Source organism: Erpetoichthys calabaricus, chromosome 10 (assembly GCF_900747795.2).
Source record: "Erpetoichthys calabaricus chromosome 10, fErpCal1.3, whole genome shotgun sequence".
Classification (NCBI taxonomy): Eukaryota; Metazoa; Chordata; class Cladistia; order Polypteriformes; family Polypteridae; genus Erpetoichthys; species Erpetoichthys calabaricus.
Window position 1 is genome coordinate 94,393,556 of NC_041403.2, and position 17,050 is coordinate 94,410,605.

At 39.2% G+C, this 17,050-nt stretch overlaps 1 protein-coding gene across 2 annotated transcripts in view; it reads left to right on the forward strand.

Moving 5' to 3' along the window:
• Positions 1-17,050, forward strand: part of sulf2b (sulfatase 2b) — a 368,243-nt gene that overhangs the window by 324,995 nt on the left and 26,198 nt on the right. Inside the window, exons 8-14 of one of the 2 annotated variants that reach the window (XM_028811627.2) lie at positions 919-1,047; positions 4,149-4,205; positions 5,715-5,844; positions 6,704-6,905; positions 8,087-8,336; positions 8,452-8,548; positions 9,306-9,400. In XM_028811627.2, coding sequence (XP_028667460.1) covers positions 919-1,047; positions 4,149-4,205; positions 5,715-5,844; positions 6,704-6,905; positions 8,087-8,336; positions 8,452-8,548; positions 9,306-9,400 — 960 coding nt within the window. Of the gene's footprint in view, positions 1-918; positions 1,048-4,148; positions 4,210-5,714; positions 5,845-6,703; positions 6,906-8,086; positions 8,337-8,451; positions 8,549-9,305; positions 9,401-17,050 lie in introns of those variants that run through there. The other variant, XM_028811624.2, reaches the window with a different exon arrangement.

Consider the following 17,050-nt stretch of genomic DNA (forward strand, 5'->3'; position numbering starts at 1 on the left):
TTAAAATTGCTAATCAAGACTTGTTTATCATAGTTTAAGGCTATGTAAGATACAGTAACTAAATTCACTTTTAATAAGGAGTATGGGTCAGCAGATCTGCAAGTAAGTACTGTATTATAGTTAATCATATTTTAAAATCTAATACTTTCACCCCAAAGAATGATAAATGATCAAATTTGAATGGAGTGATTTACTGTTCCTCATAATTCCAGACTTCCCTTCTTGACCGATAACAATGCTGTACCATCTTGTTTTACCTTTTATGGGACACCCATTCTGGAATATCAAGGACAATTATGCACCAGCTGATCATCTCATCTTTTGTATCTGACAAGGTGGATTGTGTTATCAATTTCAGTTTTTCCTCTCTGAATACAGAAAGTCAACAAATGAGTGTACTGTCTGTTTTTGTGTTTAACATGTTGATTTCCATCTATTCATTTTTAATGTCACAATCTGCTTTTTGGAGTTGAGGGGAACTAAACCCTTTACACAGTAAAATCAGGTAAGGAACCACTCCAGGCTGTTCACTCACACATACAGTACATATGGCTCATATAGAATTTCGTGTTAATTCAATATGCAGGAAAATGTGATACAGGAAGGATTCCAAATTCCTGAAAGCTTGTGTAGCAATGTGAGAAGAATTTAAATTCCATATAGGCAACGAGCAGAGTAGAAACTAAACAAATAACTGTTTAATTATTTATTAACACTGCACCCCTTTACACCATGTTGTGACAATGACAATGCTTTTTTTTTTCCTGGTTATGTCACATATAAATTCAGAAATTTAATTTCAAGAATGGATGGCAGACTGGAGGAATGTAAATTGAATATGATGAAACAGCTCCCTCTTCTGGTCATATATGTACACTCTATGAAATAACTTGACAGCTGTATTTTATCAATTTGCAGAAATCCTCACATCGTGCTGAACATTGACCTAGCGCCTACCATTCTGGACATTGCTGGGCTGGACATTCCATCTGACATGGACGGAAAATCAATCCTTAAACTATTGGACAATGAACATCAAGTGAATAGGTACTGCTAGCATTCTGGAAGAATTACAACGATGTGGCCATTCACCAGTTTTTGATCTTGTAAATATAGCTAGAGGGTGTGGAAAATATTTTGCACTTGTTTGGTCAGAAGAGGTCTCTGCAGAGATGGTTAGTGCATTTTAGGTGGTGTAAGTATCCTTTGGTTGAAAGTTAAGTTTAAGCATAAATTCACTTTTTTTTTTTTATATAAAATCTTTTAACATCACATGAACAATGACAATAAGAATACATTCTGAGAAATAGAAGTTGACTGTTTTTCTGAATTGTAGAGTAAATCTTTCACACACAATGCTAACCAATGAATCACTTTTGTTTATAATGATTGTTTGTCTTAACCGTTTTCCACACTGTTGTTTACTAAAGGACCTTCATGCACAAAGACTTGTGACAGTGGGAGAACTTCATATTAAAAGTGAATATGTCAAATTTCATTTGTTGCCACAGAGGGGGAAAAATATGGTATTCACTCATGGGTCTTTTCCCATTGTAATCTGGAATAAATTGGCTTCCCTGCCTCAGAAATCATATTCTGGGGAGTCCCATTACCTGGGAGATCTGTAGTGTTTTCATGCTGCCCATAGGCCATATCTGGCTTGTCACTGTAAAATAAAGGGGCTTTTCAGATAAAAAGAAGTTTGCTGACTGGTGACAGTTGTCTAAGTGTTTTTGTTTCAAAAAAGGACCAACTTGCTGAATAGCAGCAGTAAAAGATATTACTATGGAGGTACTGAGGGATTTGGGAATTGTAGAGGGAGAAGTACTGCTTAGATTAAATAGGCTAAAATCGAACAAAGCACCAGGACCAGTTAATATTTACGCTAAAGTTCTTAAGGATGTTAGCAAGTGTATATATGCTGTATATATATATAAATCCTTGACACATTCTTTTCGGAAGTCACTATGCACTGGAAAGATTCGGAAGGACTGGAAAATGGAAAATATCATCCCATTATATAAAAAGGGTGACAGGGCAGATCCAAACAACTTATAGGCCAGTAAGCTTAACATGCATCACAGAAAAACTTAATGGAAGGATTTAAGGTTAAGATTGAGCGACACATGGCAAGAACAGGAATGTTACTGAACAGTCAGCATGGGTTCAGAAGTGGTAGGTCATGTCTTACCAACATGCTGGAATTCTATGAGGAAGCAACATGGCACCTTTTACGGCTAACTAAAAAGATTACTATATGCAAGCTTTCAAGGCAACTCAGGCCCTTTGGGGTCTGTGTTGCCCTGAAAGCTTGCATATTCTAATCTTTTTAGTTAGCCAATAAAAGCTGTCATTTTGATTGACTTCTCACACGGTACAACACCCTAGTACTACATGAGGAAGCAACAAAAGGATATGATCAAAGTGTAGCATATATTATATAAGCATTTGATAAGGTGCCACATAAGAGGTTGGGCATCAAACTAAAAGAAGTGAGAGTTCAGGGTGTTGCTTGTAGAAGGATGCAAAATTGGCTCAGAAACAGGAAGCAGAGGGTTATAGTGCAAGGAACCTTATCAGAATTGGGCGATATAAAGAGTGGTGTCCCACAGGTGCCAGTGCCGCTGCCTTTTTTAATATATATATATATAAATGATGTGGATACTAACATAAGTAACAAGCTGGTTAAGTTTGTAGATGATACCAGGTTAGGTGGATTGATAGATAATGTAGAATCTGTTGAATCTTCATAGAGTGACTTGGACAGCATGCAGGATTGGGCCGATTTGTTGCAGATGGAATTTAATGTCAGTAAATGTAAAGTATTACATGTGGAAAGTAAAAATGTTAGGTTTGAATACACAATGGGAGGTCTGAAAATCAAAAGTACACCTTATAACAAGGACTTAAAAGTAGTGGACTTGTCACTATCAACTGCCAGATGGTGTTCAGAAGCCTAATAGGAGGTTAGGTTATATAGCACCTTGATATGTAGAGTACAGGCCCAAGGAGGTTATGCTGAAGCTTTATAATGCACTGGTAAGGCATCATCTGGAGTACTGTGTGCAGTTTTGGTCTCCAGGTTACAGAAAGTACATAGCAGGACTAGAAAAAGTTGAGAGATGAGCAACTAGACTGATTCCAGGGCTACAGGGGATGAAATATGAAAAATTAACAGAGCTAATCCTTTTCAGTTTAAGCAAAACAGAGGAGATATGATTGAAGTGTTTAAAGTTATGAAGGGGATTAGTACAGTGGACTGAAACTGATATTTTAAAATGAGTTCATCAAGAACACAGGGACACAGTTGGATACTTGTTAAAGGTAAATTTTGCACAAACAAGGTTTTTCTTTACATAGAGAACCATAGACACATGGAACAAGCTACCAAGTAGTGTGGTAGACAGTAGGACTTTAGGGACTTTCAAAACTCGACTTGATATTATTTTTAGAAGAATTAAGTGGATATGACAGGCGAGCTTTGTTGGGCTGAATGGCCTGTTCTTGTCTAGATTGTTCTCATGTTCTAAAAGATATGAATTCTGACAATTGTTAATGTTCCCTGATGTTTTAAGTTAATATGAATTATTACATCTTTCTCTGATACTTTTGTCTGTAAAATTAAAATGTGACTATAATCATAATAACAATAATATATTTGAATAAGCCTAAAGCTGTGAGTCTCTGCCAATGGGTACGTGAATCAGGTTGTTTAATAACTGACTCTCAGTATGACTGATCAGGTCTCCTCAGCTTCTTGCTCTGACCTTTGATAGTGTTTCCATCCGGAAGCTTAACTCTTTAATAAATGATAAGTTGAGGTTTAACCATTAAATGGAAATCAATCAATGCTACAAACCTTATACATCATGTCTGGTTATTGTCCAGCAAAACCCCTCTGTTGTGAAGGGATAAGCAGCTATGAGCTCTGGGAGTTCTTGTGCTAATCATTCTCCTCAGTTAAGCGAAACAGCATACTGTTGACTGGATGCTTCCATGACACTTCCTTTTAGTACTGTCAGTCTATGCATTACAGAAGAACTTTCCCTCATTCTTTCAAAGGCACTTTGAGAGGACACTATTGAAATGAACAAGTGCATTTATTTCTATTTATTTATTTTTTATATGTGCTTGTGTTTTCTCCCCAGGTTACAATTTAACAAGAAGGGAAAGGTCTGGAGAGACTCATTCCTTGTTGAAAGAGGGTAAGTCTTCGGAAGTACAGGACTTCAATGATAACATAAGAGAAAGCTTTTGTAATGTAGAAGGACTATCAGTGATTTTCATGTCCTTTTTAATAATACAACTTGGCTTCAATTTCCAAAGGCTAATATGAAAACAGGGCATCTTAGCAACAGAGTAATAAGTGCATCTGCCTTGCAGCTCAGACTTATTTAGAATCATTGGTCCAGTTGTTGTCTGTGTAGAGCAGCGTTTCTCAACCTTTAAGTATTTGCAACCCGAGCTTCCATAACAGTTTTAATCGCGCCCCCCTAACGTTTTTTTGAAAGGAGCCCACTAATGCCAATTTGTTCTTTTTTAGTCAATGAAATATCATAGATGCATATTTTATTATACCTACTTAACTTTTATTGACATTTATTTAACTCTATATTTATTTTTCTAGTATCAGAATGTAGTTTAAGTTATTTGGTTTCGATAGATGTATTTTTCATATTTTCGATTCTTGTTTTCTTTTTTTCACTCACATCTTCACGCACCCCTAGGGGGGCCCGTCCCACAGTTTGAGAACCACTGGTATAGAGTATGCATGTTCTCCCTATGTCTGCTCTAGTTTGTATTCAGTACTGATTATATCCCAAAGATAAGCATGTTAGGTTGTTTAGTGACTCTACATTGGCTTGGTGTACCCTTCTTTTTTCTTGTAATGGATTGGTTCTTGCTTTCCACCTGGACTACCAGGACAGACTGTGGCCCTAGAAACCCTGAACTGGACAGGATGACTACAGATGATGAAAGGATCAAGTTAGGAAAATATTTTGACTGCGAACATAGTGAACAGGAGAATCAAATGAACAGCATATAGGCAGAGGGACAGAATTATATTAGATACATATGCCACACCCTTACCAATATAGCTAATTCAAGCAATTCTTTTTAGAAACACACACACGCAAGAAAAATGAAATGAATCATAAATACTACACAGACTGAAACCCTATGTCACAGTAGATCTCTTGAAGTTATGTATTCCTTATCCACTTTCTTAAAATTTCAGTTCTATTCTTTAAGCCTCTCATCCACACAGACAGTCTTCCCTCCTGTCAGATTAAGGTGAGCTGTTGTAGTTAGAACTAATAACAAACCTGTCTCTCTTTTTAACTGGTTTCATTTAGTCTCTCTTTTTTCCACTCTGCCTATTCTAATACAGGGACATGAAGACTCAAGGTAGGACCAAACCGGTCAATTATATAGGTCACACACACTCACACAGCCACTTTCAGTCTACAGTTAACCTGAGATGCATATCTTTGGGAAGAATGAGGAAATCACAGTGCACAGGAAAATCCAATCTTCTAAGCCTGTTTTGGAGAAAGTGGGTTGAGATTATGTTTTAGTCCAGTTTTACCCTTATACATGCGTGAAATAAAGTAGCCCCTCACATTTCAGCATACAGCATAAAATTTGCACATTTAGAATAAACTATAGTGATAAACAGCTCCTGTCATATTAGTTATTTTTATATCTTTTAGAAAACTGTTACACAAGAGAAATGATGAAAAGGTGGATTCACAAGTGGAGAACTTCCTTCCCAAGTACCAGCGGGTCAAGGACCTCTGTCAACGAGCCGAGTACCAAACCCCCTGTGAACAACTTGGGCAGGTATTATGTTTAATCAGTTATTTATTTTATTTGTCTCTAAAATAAATTGAAGCATTCAACTAAAAGTGGACAAGTCAAGAAGCAGACATTTACATCCTCCCTGAGGTAACATCTTTAGAATGTAGCAATGAAGTGCAAAGGTCCTACACCCAGTTTGTACTATAATGATGAAAACATGAAGAACTTGAAGACCATGTTTGTTAAAGAGATCTTTATACTGTCAGACAAAGAAAAAGAAAACACTGCAGGACCATCTAATACTGTGGAGAGGAGAATGACACACACTACATGTGTATACAACTCCAAACCATGTTTTCAATGCCTACAATTTGATAAATTAAAGTAGAACGGGACAAAAAGAAATTAAATAATAATGGAAAGTTTAAAGTGGAACTTAAAAAACAAAAATGCATGAATTGAACACATTGTTTATCAGCAGGTTTGTAAGCAGCTAAAATGAGGTTCTAGTATTTTATTTCATTGGTATCATTCAGCTAAATGTACAGTAGAACACTCAATACACCAGAATGACAAAGTGAAAACAAGATTTTTGATATTTTTGAAAATTTACTACCAATAAAAAAACTGAAATAAAATATTGCATTTCCTGTCACTATGCATGCTTTCGGCTCTGTACTCAGAAAAGAGAGTAGGAGATCATTGTTCACAAGCAGAGAGGAAGGTCATCTTAAGGTGCTTAAAGGGAACAGTTCATATTTAAATTACTGAAAATGTTCAGGAATAAAGCTAACAGTAAACCTAGAAGTTTATGATCATAAATGATATTGCACTTGGAATCAGAGTGTTTTGAAACAGCAAGTGCTGACTGTTCTTGTGCTGCTTATTTGTATTCCTATAGAAATGGCAATGTGTGGAAGATGCTACTGGGAAACTAAGGCTTCACAAGTGCAAAGGGTTGAGCAGTATAGCATTAGTGGGTAAGCAGGGAGTGGAAAGCAACAAGTCAAAATATTATGGGAGGAACTATGACGACTGTGACTGTGAAACATCAGATTACCGCCTGAGCCATGTCAAGAGAAAGAAACTTCTTGTAAAAAAGAGTAAGTAAGCTTTTGTTTTCTTTTATTATTCTCATTTTCTCTGCACAAGGTTTAGTCTTAAATAAATGTCATATTATGTTAGATACTGTATATTATATTTGTGTTTTACTAACACAGTTCTGTGGAGCCATGGTGGCTACAGGTTTTTGCTTCAGCCAGTTTCATAACCAGAGTTAATTTTCATTAATTAATCTCATTTAATTAGTTGGTCGGTCTTCACTTGTTCTACATTCAGAAATGCACAGCAGAATGATTTTTTACATTAATAATATTTAGAAATATTTATATTTATCCTTAACCATTTTATGCTGTTTTTCTATTAATTTGAATTTGTATGTTTATTTTGTCCCCTATATTTTCTGTAATAATGACAATTAACATCGAGCAAAGCAGATAACCAGGCAAATGACACTGAAAGTGTCAAAGGCTGCAACTACTTCAGTGCCAGTCCTGCTAATATTCTCATTAGTAAATAATGGTTTAAGTAATCAGAACACCAGAAAAGCAGAGTAAAAATCATGACGATGATGAAAATCTTTAAACCCAGATTGACAAAAATATTCTAAATCCCTGTGTAATATACCATAAAGTAATTCTTTTCAAAGAAAATAGCATAAAACAAAATGGGTAAATCTGTGAGTAACACAACTGTCTTTCCACATGAGTACACTGCTAACAAGCATGCAAAAAATGTATGTAAACAAAAACAAAGTGGTCGCTTTGTTAAATGGATAAAATGATTCTTAAATTAACTGACTTCTTTACAAAGTTACAGGTACCCAGAGGATATTACAGCAGCATCAGCACAAAGCAGAAAACCATTCTGTGTTTTAGGAAGCTACAGACATACACTTTCTCACAATAAACTAGTTTTGAGACACCAATGAATGTAATTTTTACATATTTAAGAAGATAAAAGAAACTGCAATACGTACTCGGACAGAAAACACAAAGTTCATATAGGCAGTAACTGAGTCAGGATTCTAGATCTATGAGCTGCCTTAACTATTTAATGAACTGAATCATTCATCTACGTTGACATTATTCCAATTAGCTTTCCAATGTATAAAATTATTAATATAGCAAATAATATACTTTTCCCCCAATAACTTATGCCAAGATGTTGGTGTATTGTGGCTATATATATATTCAGATTTATACTAAACCTTTATAACCTGCAGAAATGAAAGCAAACAAGAGTTATGCCCGTAACCGCTCTACCCGATCTGTGTCAGTGGAGATTGGAGGCCGCTTGTACAGTCTGGACTTAGAGGATGAATATCAGCCTGTTGTGCCAAAAAACATCAGTAAACGATATTACCTGCAAGAAGAGGGCGATGATGAGGAAGAGTTTAGTGGAATGGGAAGCACTACCAAATCAAGGAGCACAAATGAACTAATGGTTCCCACTTCCATCAAAGTTACCCACAGGTAGTGCAGTTTTCTTGTCTAAACATTTATTTGGATTCAACTTTAACATCTTTTTTTTTTTTCCTGGCTGATTCATTGCACATTAGTCACTTGACGTTTGGGCTTTTTGTTGAAGGTGCTACATTCTGGCCAATGATACTGTAAAGTGTGACACAGACCTCTATAAGTCTCTGCAGGCTTGGAAAGACCACAAACTTCACATTGACCATGAGGTAGATGCATAGCTTGTTCCTATTTATTTGTTTTACACATATTTCCAGAGAGTAGGCTTAGCATGGGTAAAAAAAATGTCTTCAGTCAAAATTAAATTATTGATTAGGTTCATTCTAGAATTTTAAACAAAGATTAGTTGCATAGATGGAGGGTTTTCATGGCATTTGCAGTCTGTGGTTTAGTGTTCAGGCATCTTCTCCACCAAAGACCTATTAGCCTTTTTGCTCCATCAATGACACGCTGTGTTTTCTACTCTGTTTACATAAAGCATTTTTACAATAGGAAAATAATAAGATAGAAAGGGGCTTAATCCAATGTGCATATGAAGGCAAGACAAAGAGGGGAGTGGAGTTCTTAGCCAGTAGTTTCTTACTTGTACCTAGTATCATAAGTGATGACTCCCTAATGGGCAGTGCTGTGGGAGCACATGGGTCATATAATACATTTTATTGCAGTGATTTAAAATCGAGCTGGTTTTCAGTTTATCAGAGTGTTGTAGTCTGACCAACGAGAATATTCATAAGGCAAAGCATCAGTTTATTGTAATACTTCCATAGAGAAAGCTGTATCAATAACTTCATAGTTTGTCTTAAGAAGAAACAGAAATTTTCTGATATTAGTCAAATGCAGAATAGATGAAGTCTTAGGCAGAAAACCATATCCAGCAAACCTGTATATGTTCAAGTCTTATAATGATATAAACAAATAATGTGGTTATGTACAGCGTAATTAATTGTCATCTTGCTGTGCTGGCAGATTGAAACTCTGCAGACAAAGATCAAGAATCTGAGAGAGGTTAGGGGTCACCTCAAGAAGGCCAGGCCAGAGGAGTGTAACTGCAGCAGATTTAGGTAAGTTTCTTCACTTGTAATCAAATGAGTTAATCAGAAAGAACCACTTTTTGTATGTTCAGAATGTTTTAATTATTAAGAATGGAAAATAATGATGAGGAAGGAAGCAAGTATGTGAACCAGTCAGGATTATAACAAACAAATGAATTTAGTATTAACCAGTATGATTAGAATGGAAATATGAATAACAATCATTGGAATAGATCTGACATCTAAACTTTCTTAGATACCTTCTGCATTTAAATATTAAATCTAAATGATTATTGTTAAACATTACATATGCTGTATATACAAAATGTTTCTTTTTAAATGGTCGAATCTGAACTTTAAAACAGACTGAAGGCAGACAGCTTGGCCAAGTATAGATTGTTTCTACTTAAGTTTTCACCAGTAACTGAAAATACTGAGACATATGTATTTTTTTGTATTTCTTTCACCTTAAAAACCAGTTTCACCATTGCATCCAGTTTGATCACCTGCTTAGCCAAGCCTTCCACTCTAGCAATTATTTTCCAAGAGCCTTAAATCCACTTCAGTTTCTGATAATCAAAATCATTATAAAGATTCCTTGCCTGTATTCTCAATGTGACCACGAAGTCAGTCTCAGTTTCCACAAGAGCTCGCTATCATTGTATCCCTGTTCTCTTTTCCTTTTCTTTCACTTTTTTGTTATTGCCAAGTCTGTGGGCAAAACTTCATTGATGATGTCTTTGAGTACAAAGGCTGGCTATATTATTTGAAGTCTACCTTTTGACCAATACAACAAAAAGAGATGATGGCTTTGTGATGGCATATGTCTCTTGTTTCTGCTTATAACCAATTGCTACACTGATAGTAAAAATTTAAGTATGTAAGTAGGTGCTAGGCATGAGGTCACATGAACTCATGACAGCATGACAGTGTTTCTCCAGAAGAGGGTAGCATGGAACTATAATCTACAACTGAATTATAGTAATAATGGGTAAAAGCAGGAACTATACCTGGACACGATATCACAATTAGTAGCAGTCAAATAAATGAATTAATCAAAAATTATGACTGTTGTTAACTCTTGTATTGTAATCAAAGTTTGAAAACATTCAGAGCACCATTCTCTTTTTTGTAATAATTAAAATGTTTATATAATGAACTGCAAAGGCTCAGGCTCATTACAATATATGCTTACAAACACAATAAATGTGTGTTAGCCTGAATAAATAGACAAATAGACTGTCAGTATTCATTTTGTAAAATCTTCTTCTTCTTTCGGCTTCTTCCATTAGGGGTTGCAACAGCGGATCATCTTTTTCCATATCTTCCTGTCCTCTGCATCTTGCTCTGTTACACTCATCACCTGCACATCTTCTCTCACAATATCCACAAATCTTCTCTTAGGCCTTCCTCTTTTTCTCTTCCCAGGCAGCTCTATCCTTAGCATCCTTTTTCCCAATATACCCAGCATCTCTCCTCTGCACATGTCCTAACCAACGCAATCTCGCCTCTCTGACTTTGTCTCCCAACCTTCCATCCTGAGCTGACGCTCTAATGTACTAATTTCTAATCCTGTCCATCCTCATCACACTGAATGCAAATCTTAGCATCTTTAACTCTGCCACCTCCTGCTTTCTGGGCAGTGCCACCGTCTCCAACCCATATGACATATCTGGTCTCACTACCGTCCTGTAGACCTTCCCTTTCACTCTTGCTGATAACCGTCTGTCACAATTTACTCCTGACAGTCTTCTCCACCCATTCCACCCTGCCTGCACTCTTTTCACCTCTCTTCCACAATCCCCATTACTCTGTACTGTTGATCCCAAGTATTTAAACTCATCCACCTTCGCCAACTCTACTCCTTGCATCCTCACCATTCCACTGACCTTCCTCTCATTCACACACATTTATTCTGTCTTGTTCCTACTGACCTTCATTCCTCTCCTCTCTAGAGCATATCTCCACCTCTCTAGGGTCTCCTGAACCTGCTCCCTACTCTCGTTACAGTTCACAATGTCATCAGCAAACATCATAGTCCAAGAGGACTCCTGTCTAATCTCATCTGTCAACCTATTCATCACCATTGTAAATTAGAAAGGTCTCAGAGCTGATCCCTGATGTAATCCCACCTCCACGTTGAATTCATCCGTCACTCCTACCGCAGACTTCACACTTCCCTCGTACATATCCTGTACAACTCTTACATACTTCTCCGCCACGCCCAACTCCTCTCAAGGCACCCTGCAATGTGCTTTCTCCAGGTCCACAAAGACGCAATGTAACTCCTTCTGGCCTTCTCTATATTTCTCCATCAACATCCTCAGAGAAAACATCACATCTGTGGTGCTCTTTCTTGGCATGAAACCATACTGCTCACTAATCATCACTTCACTTCTTAACCTAGCTCCCACTACTCTTTCCCATAACTTCATGCTGTGGCTCATCACTTTTATCCCCCTGTAGTTACTACAGCTCTGCACGTCCCCCTTATTCTTAAAAATAGATACCAGTACAATTCTTCTCCACTCCTCAGGCATCCTCTGAATTTCCAAGATTGCATTAAACAATCTGGTTAAAAACTCCACTGCCATCTCTCCTAAACACCTCTATGCTTCCATAGGTATGTAATCTGGACCGACAGCCTTTCCATACTTCATCCTCTTCATAGCTATCCTTACTTCCTCATTGCTAATCCAATGCACTTCTTGATTAACTATCTCCACATCATCAAACCTTCTCCCTCATTCTCTTCATCCATCACCCTCTCAACACACCTTCCTCGCTTGTATGTTTCCTTCTTTATCCTTTATTATCCTAACCTGCTGCACATCTTTCCCAGCTCGGTCCCTCTGTCTAGCCAATCGGTACAGGACCTTTTCTCCCTCCTTAGTGTCCAGCCTTTCATACAACTCATCATACGCCTTTTCTTTAGCCTTCGCCACCTATTCGCCACAGTATTCATTCTGTATAATACTATATATAATCTTAATTGGAACTGAACCAAAATTTTATTCCACTTAGATGATTGCTCAGAATACACCAAATCTACAAAGGAGATTATGTCCCTGGAAACTCTATAGTGGATCTCTCCATCTTTAAAAGCATGATTTTCATATAGTTTCTAAAGGGCTGTACCAGCTTAAACTTTAAGATTTCTATATATAGTAGTTGAAACCTTGTGTTTCTAACCTTCATCATTTTTTTAAACATGGTAAAAGCGTGCCTTTTTTTCCTTTTGATTTGCATAAATACAATAATCTTGTGAAAATTTGCGGTAACAGTTAATTGTTTCTTATCCATCCATCCTCTTCAGCTTATTCAAGATCAGGTCACAGGGGCAGCAGCTTGAGCAGAGATGCCTAGACTTCCCTCTCCCTGGCCACTTCTACTAGCTCTTCTGGGAAAATTCTGAGGTGTTCCCAGGCCAGCCGAGAGACATAGTCCCTCCAGCGTGTCCTGGGTCTTCCACGGGGCCTCCTCCCGGTTAGACGTGCCCGGGACACCTCACCAGGGAGGCGTTCAGGAGGCATCCTGATCAGATGCCCCAGCCACCTCATCTGACTCCTCTCGGTGCGGAGGAGCAGTGGCTCTACTCTGAGCTCCTCCCGGATGACCAAGCTTCTCACCCTATCTTTAAGGGAATGCTCAGACACCCTGCGGAGGAAACTCATTTCAGCCGCTTGTATTCACAATCTTGTTCTTTCGGTCACTACCCATAGCTCATGACCATAGGTGAGCGTAGGAACGTAGATCGTCTGGTAAATTGAGAGCTTTGCCTTTCGGCTCAGCTCCTTTTTCACCATGACAGACCGATGCAGAGCCCGCATCACTGTGGATGCCGCACTGATCTGCCTGTCGATCTCCCACTCTATTCTTCCCTCACTCGTGAACAAGACCCTGAGATACTTGCCACCAAGGAGTTTTTTGTCCACCTCGGTGACCTCAGTCCCAGAGATGGGTGAGCCCACCTCCGTGTCCCCTGGCTCTACCTCCTCATTGGAAGACATGTTAGTGGGATTGAGGAAATCTTCGAAGTACTCCCCCCACCTACCCTCAGTGTCCCGAGTCAAAGTCAGCAGCGCACCATCCCCACCACATACAGTGTTGACACTGCACTGCTTCCCCCTCCTGAGATGCCGGATGGTGGACCAGAATCTCCTTGAAGCCGTCCGAAAGTTGTTCTCCATGGCCTCCCCAAACTCCTCCCACGCCCAAGTTTTTGCTTCCGTAACCACCGAAACTGCATTCCGCTTGGCCTGCCGGTACCTGTTAGCCGCCTCTGGAGTCCCACAGGACAAAAGGGTCTTGTAGGACTCCTTCTTCAGCTTGAGGGCATCCCTCACCGCTGGTATCCACCAACATGTTCGGGGATTACCGCCACGACAGGCACCGACCACCTTATGGCCACAGCTCCGGTCAGCTGCCTCAACAATAGAGGCATGGAACATGGCCCATTTAGACTCAATGTCCCCCACCTTCCTCGGAACGTGGTCGAAGTTCTGCTGGAGGTGGGAGTTGAAGCTACTTCTGACAGGGGACTCTGCCAGACGTTCCCAGCAGACCCTCACAATAAATTTGGGCCTACCAGGCCTGACTGGCATCCTCCCCCACTATCGAAGCCAACTCACCACCAGGTGGTGATCAGTTGACAGCTCCGTCCCTCTCTTTGCCCAAGGGTCCTGGACATGTGGCCACAAGTCCGATGACACAACCACGAAGTCGATCATCGAACTGAGGCCTAGGGTGTCCTGGTGCCAGGTGCACATATGGCCATTCCTCCCAATCACACCCTTCCAGGTCTCACTGTCATTGCCCATGTGAGCACTGAAGTCTCCTAGCAGAACGAGGGAGTCCCCAGCAGGTGCACCTTCTGACACCCCCTCCAGGGACTCCAAAAAGGGTGGGTATTCCAGACTGCTGTTATGCGCAAACAGTTAGGACCCGCCTCCCCACCCCAAACACCCGAAGGCGAATGGAGGCTACCCTACCCTCTTGTTTACCGGGGTGAGCCACAATGAACAGTCTCCAAGTTGGGGGGAAAAAAGTATGCCCACACCCGCTCGGCACCTCTCACCGGGGGCAACTCCAGAGTGGTAGAGAGTCCAGCCCCTCTCAAGGAGACTGGTTCCAGAGTCCACGCTGTGCGCCAAGGTGAGCCCGACTATATCTAGCCAGAACCTCTCAACCTCGCGCACTAGCTCAGGCTCCTTCCCCTTCAGAGAGGTGACATTCCACGAGCCAGCTTCTGTAGCCAAGGATTGGACCGCCAAGGTCCCCGCCTTTGGCCACCACCCGACTCACACTGCACCCAACATCCTTGGCCCCTCCTACAGGTGGTGAGCCCATGGGAAGGGGGACCCATGTTGCCTCATCGGGCTGTGCCCAGCCGAGACCCATGGGTGCAGGCCCAGCCACCAGGCGCTCGCCATCGAGCCCAACCTTGAGGGGGGCCCCGGTGACTCGCGTCCGGGTGAGAGAAAATGCCATCCAATGTTTGTATGCATCATAGGAGGTTTTCTGAACCGCTCTTTGTCACGTCCCTCGCCTAGGACCAGTTTGCCTTGGGTGACCCTACCAGGGGCATAAAGACCCCGAACAACAGAGCTCCTAGGATCATTGGGACACGCAAACTCCTCCACCATGATATGGTGGCGGCTCAAGGAGGGGTAATTTTTTCTTACATAGAGCATATATGGTCGTGTTCTGGAATCTGTGTTGTATACATAAAACTGTCAATCTTTTTCTAAAGCACATCCCAGATCAAAAAAAAAAACACAAAAACAAATAAACTTAAAAGCACAAAAGAAAACTTAGCAAATCTTCATTGACAAACTGTCTCTGCCTCCTTCTTATCTGATTAAATAAAATTAAATGAAAACAACTCTTGATCTTCAGAGTTGTGTTTGATGGGGTGAGGATTCTTCCTAACAGTCTCTAAGGGAAAGCCTTCTTGCATTACAGAAACAAGGAAAGAAGTACTTACGAAGAGTTCCATTATAGTGAGAATTGAGATGTGTGTTGACATTCAGCTGATTCCTCATCTTTCTGACTTGTGTATAATATAGTGTGTTTTCTTTGTTAACTAAATCATTCCTAAGAAGTGAAAGTGCAGCTTTCTCTGTCGCATTTATTGTAATATACATGTATAAAACAAGCACATTTAACCGGACGATTTATATAAAAATAGAGTTACAAGAAGGCATAATTTACTGTAATTTGAATAGAGGGAAACAAATGAGACCTTTGACTATTTATTATCTACTGTACAAACATAATAACCCCCCCTTGTGTTTATACCCAACTGTATGGTTGTTCCAATATTAATAAGAAACAATAACCAAACACCTGTAGTCACAGCTTACAGATTTCTGATTTTCCAATTTGGTTTCCATTAAAGTAGGCATTTATACAGCTCAAATATTTTAGTATGTAATTCATAAATCAAACTTACTTTATCAATTTCTGTGTTCTTAAATCACAGTTTTTAGTTTTTGTCTGCAGGGAGGATGGAAGGAGAAAAAATCTTATTACCTGTGTGACTGATAGTTGATAATTTAGATAACAATGTAAATGTGTTATGTAAATATGACTATGAAGACTATGTAAATGTGATGATGAAAGTTGATGAAAGGTCTTCTCCATCAATTGTATCTAATGTTTTCTGTACCCCCCTGCAAGACCTTGCATTCAGAATGTGAACAATGGCCATACTGGACTGTGATATAATTGTAAAGTAAAAACAAAGTATACAAAGTACTTTCATTTTGCTGGTATTAAGAACTGCAGTTATTGTTGTGGCATGCAAAGTCGTTTACTTCATCTCTGTGAGCGGACTCATCATTATTACTGATCAGGCTTACAATGATGGTGCCATCAGCAAACTTGAAGATGGCATTAAAGATGTCTCTAGCCATAATTTGAGTAAAAAAAAGTAAGTTGTAATACTGAGGATAAATGAAGAAAACATGTCTCTGCTAGTGTTCACAGTATGGTCTTCAAAAGTCCAGTTACAGAGGATGGTGAGAAATTCTAGATTAATGAGCTTTGGTATCAGTAATATTACTGTATAGTGCAGAATCCTGAGCTGTGGTCTACGAAGAATACTTTGACAAAGGTGTTACAGTATTATTGTGAGATGACAGTGTGTAAAACAAAACAAATTATATCTTCTGTGACCTGGTTATAGTGATGGGTCTAAACTGCCATTCTGGTGTTTAATGTATGTCATTACCAGCTTGTCAAAGTTTTTCATTAAGACAGATATAAACAATACTGGATGATAGTTATTTAAGCAGATAACCCGATGTTTCTTCACTCCTGGAGTAATTTGCTTGTGTTTAAACAGAAAGCAGATTTAAACAGAATTGAAGCAAGAAACAGGGACCAGCTAGTCTGTCCAAGTTTTGAAAACATGGCCAGGTACAAACAACAAGGCCTTCAGCTTTGTGTTTAAAAGTTTAAAAGTTATCTTTACATCAGCCTTTGTGACAAAGACGACAAAATCAGCAGGAATAAGAAAAACAGGAAAAGATCAGCAGGAATAAGAAAAAAACAACCAAATGGTTTTGTGACATTGGTTCAAAACTAACATAAAAAGGATTCAGTTTATGTAGGAGAGGGGTCTCACTGGAATGTATTCTGTCTCTGCATTAATTCTGTAGTTCAAACAACTTGAGT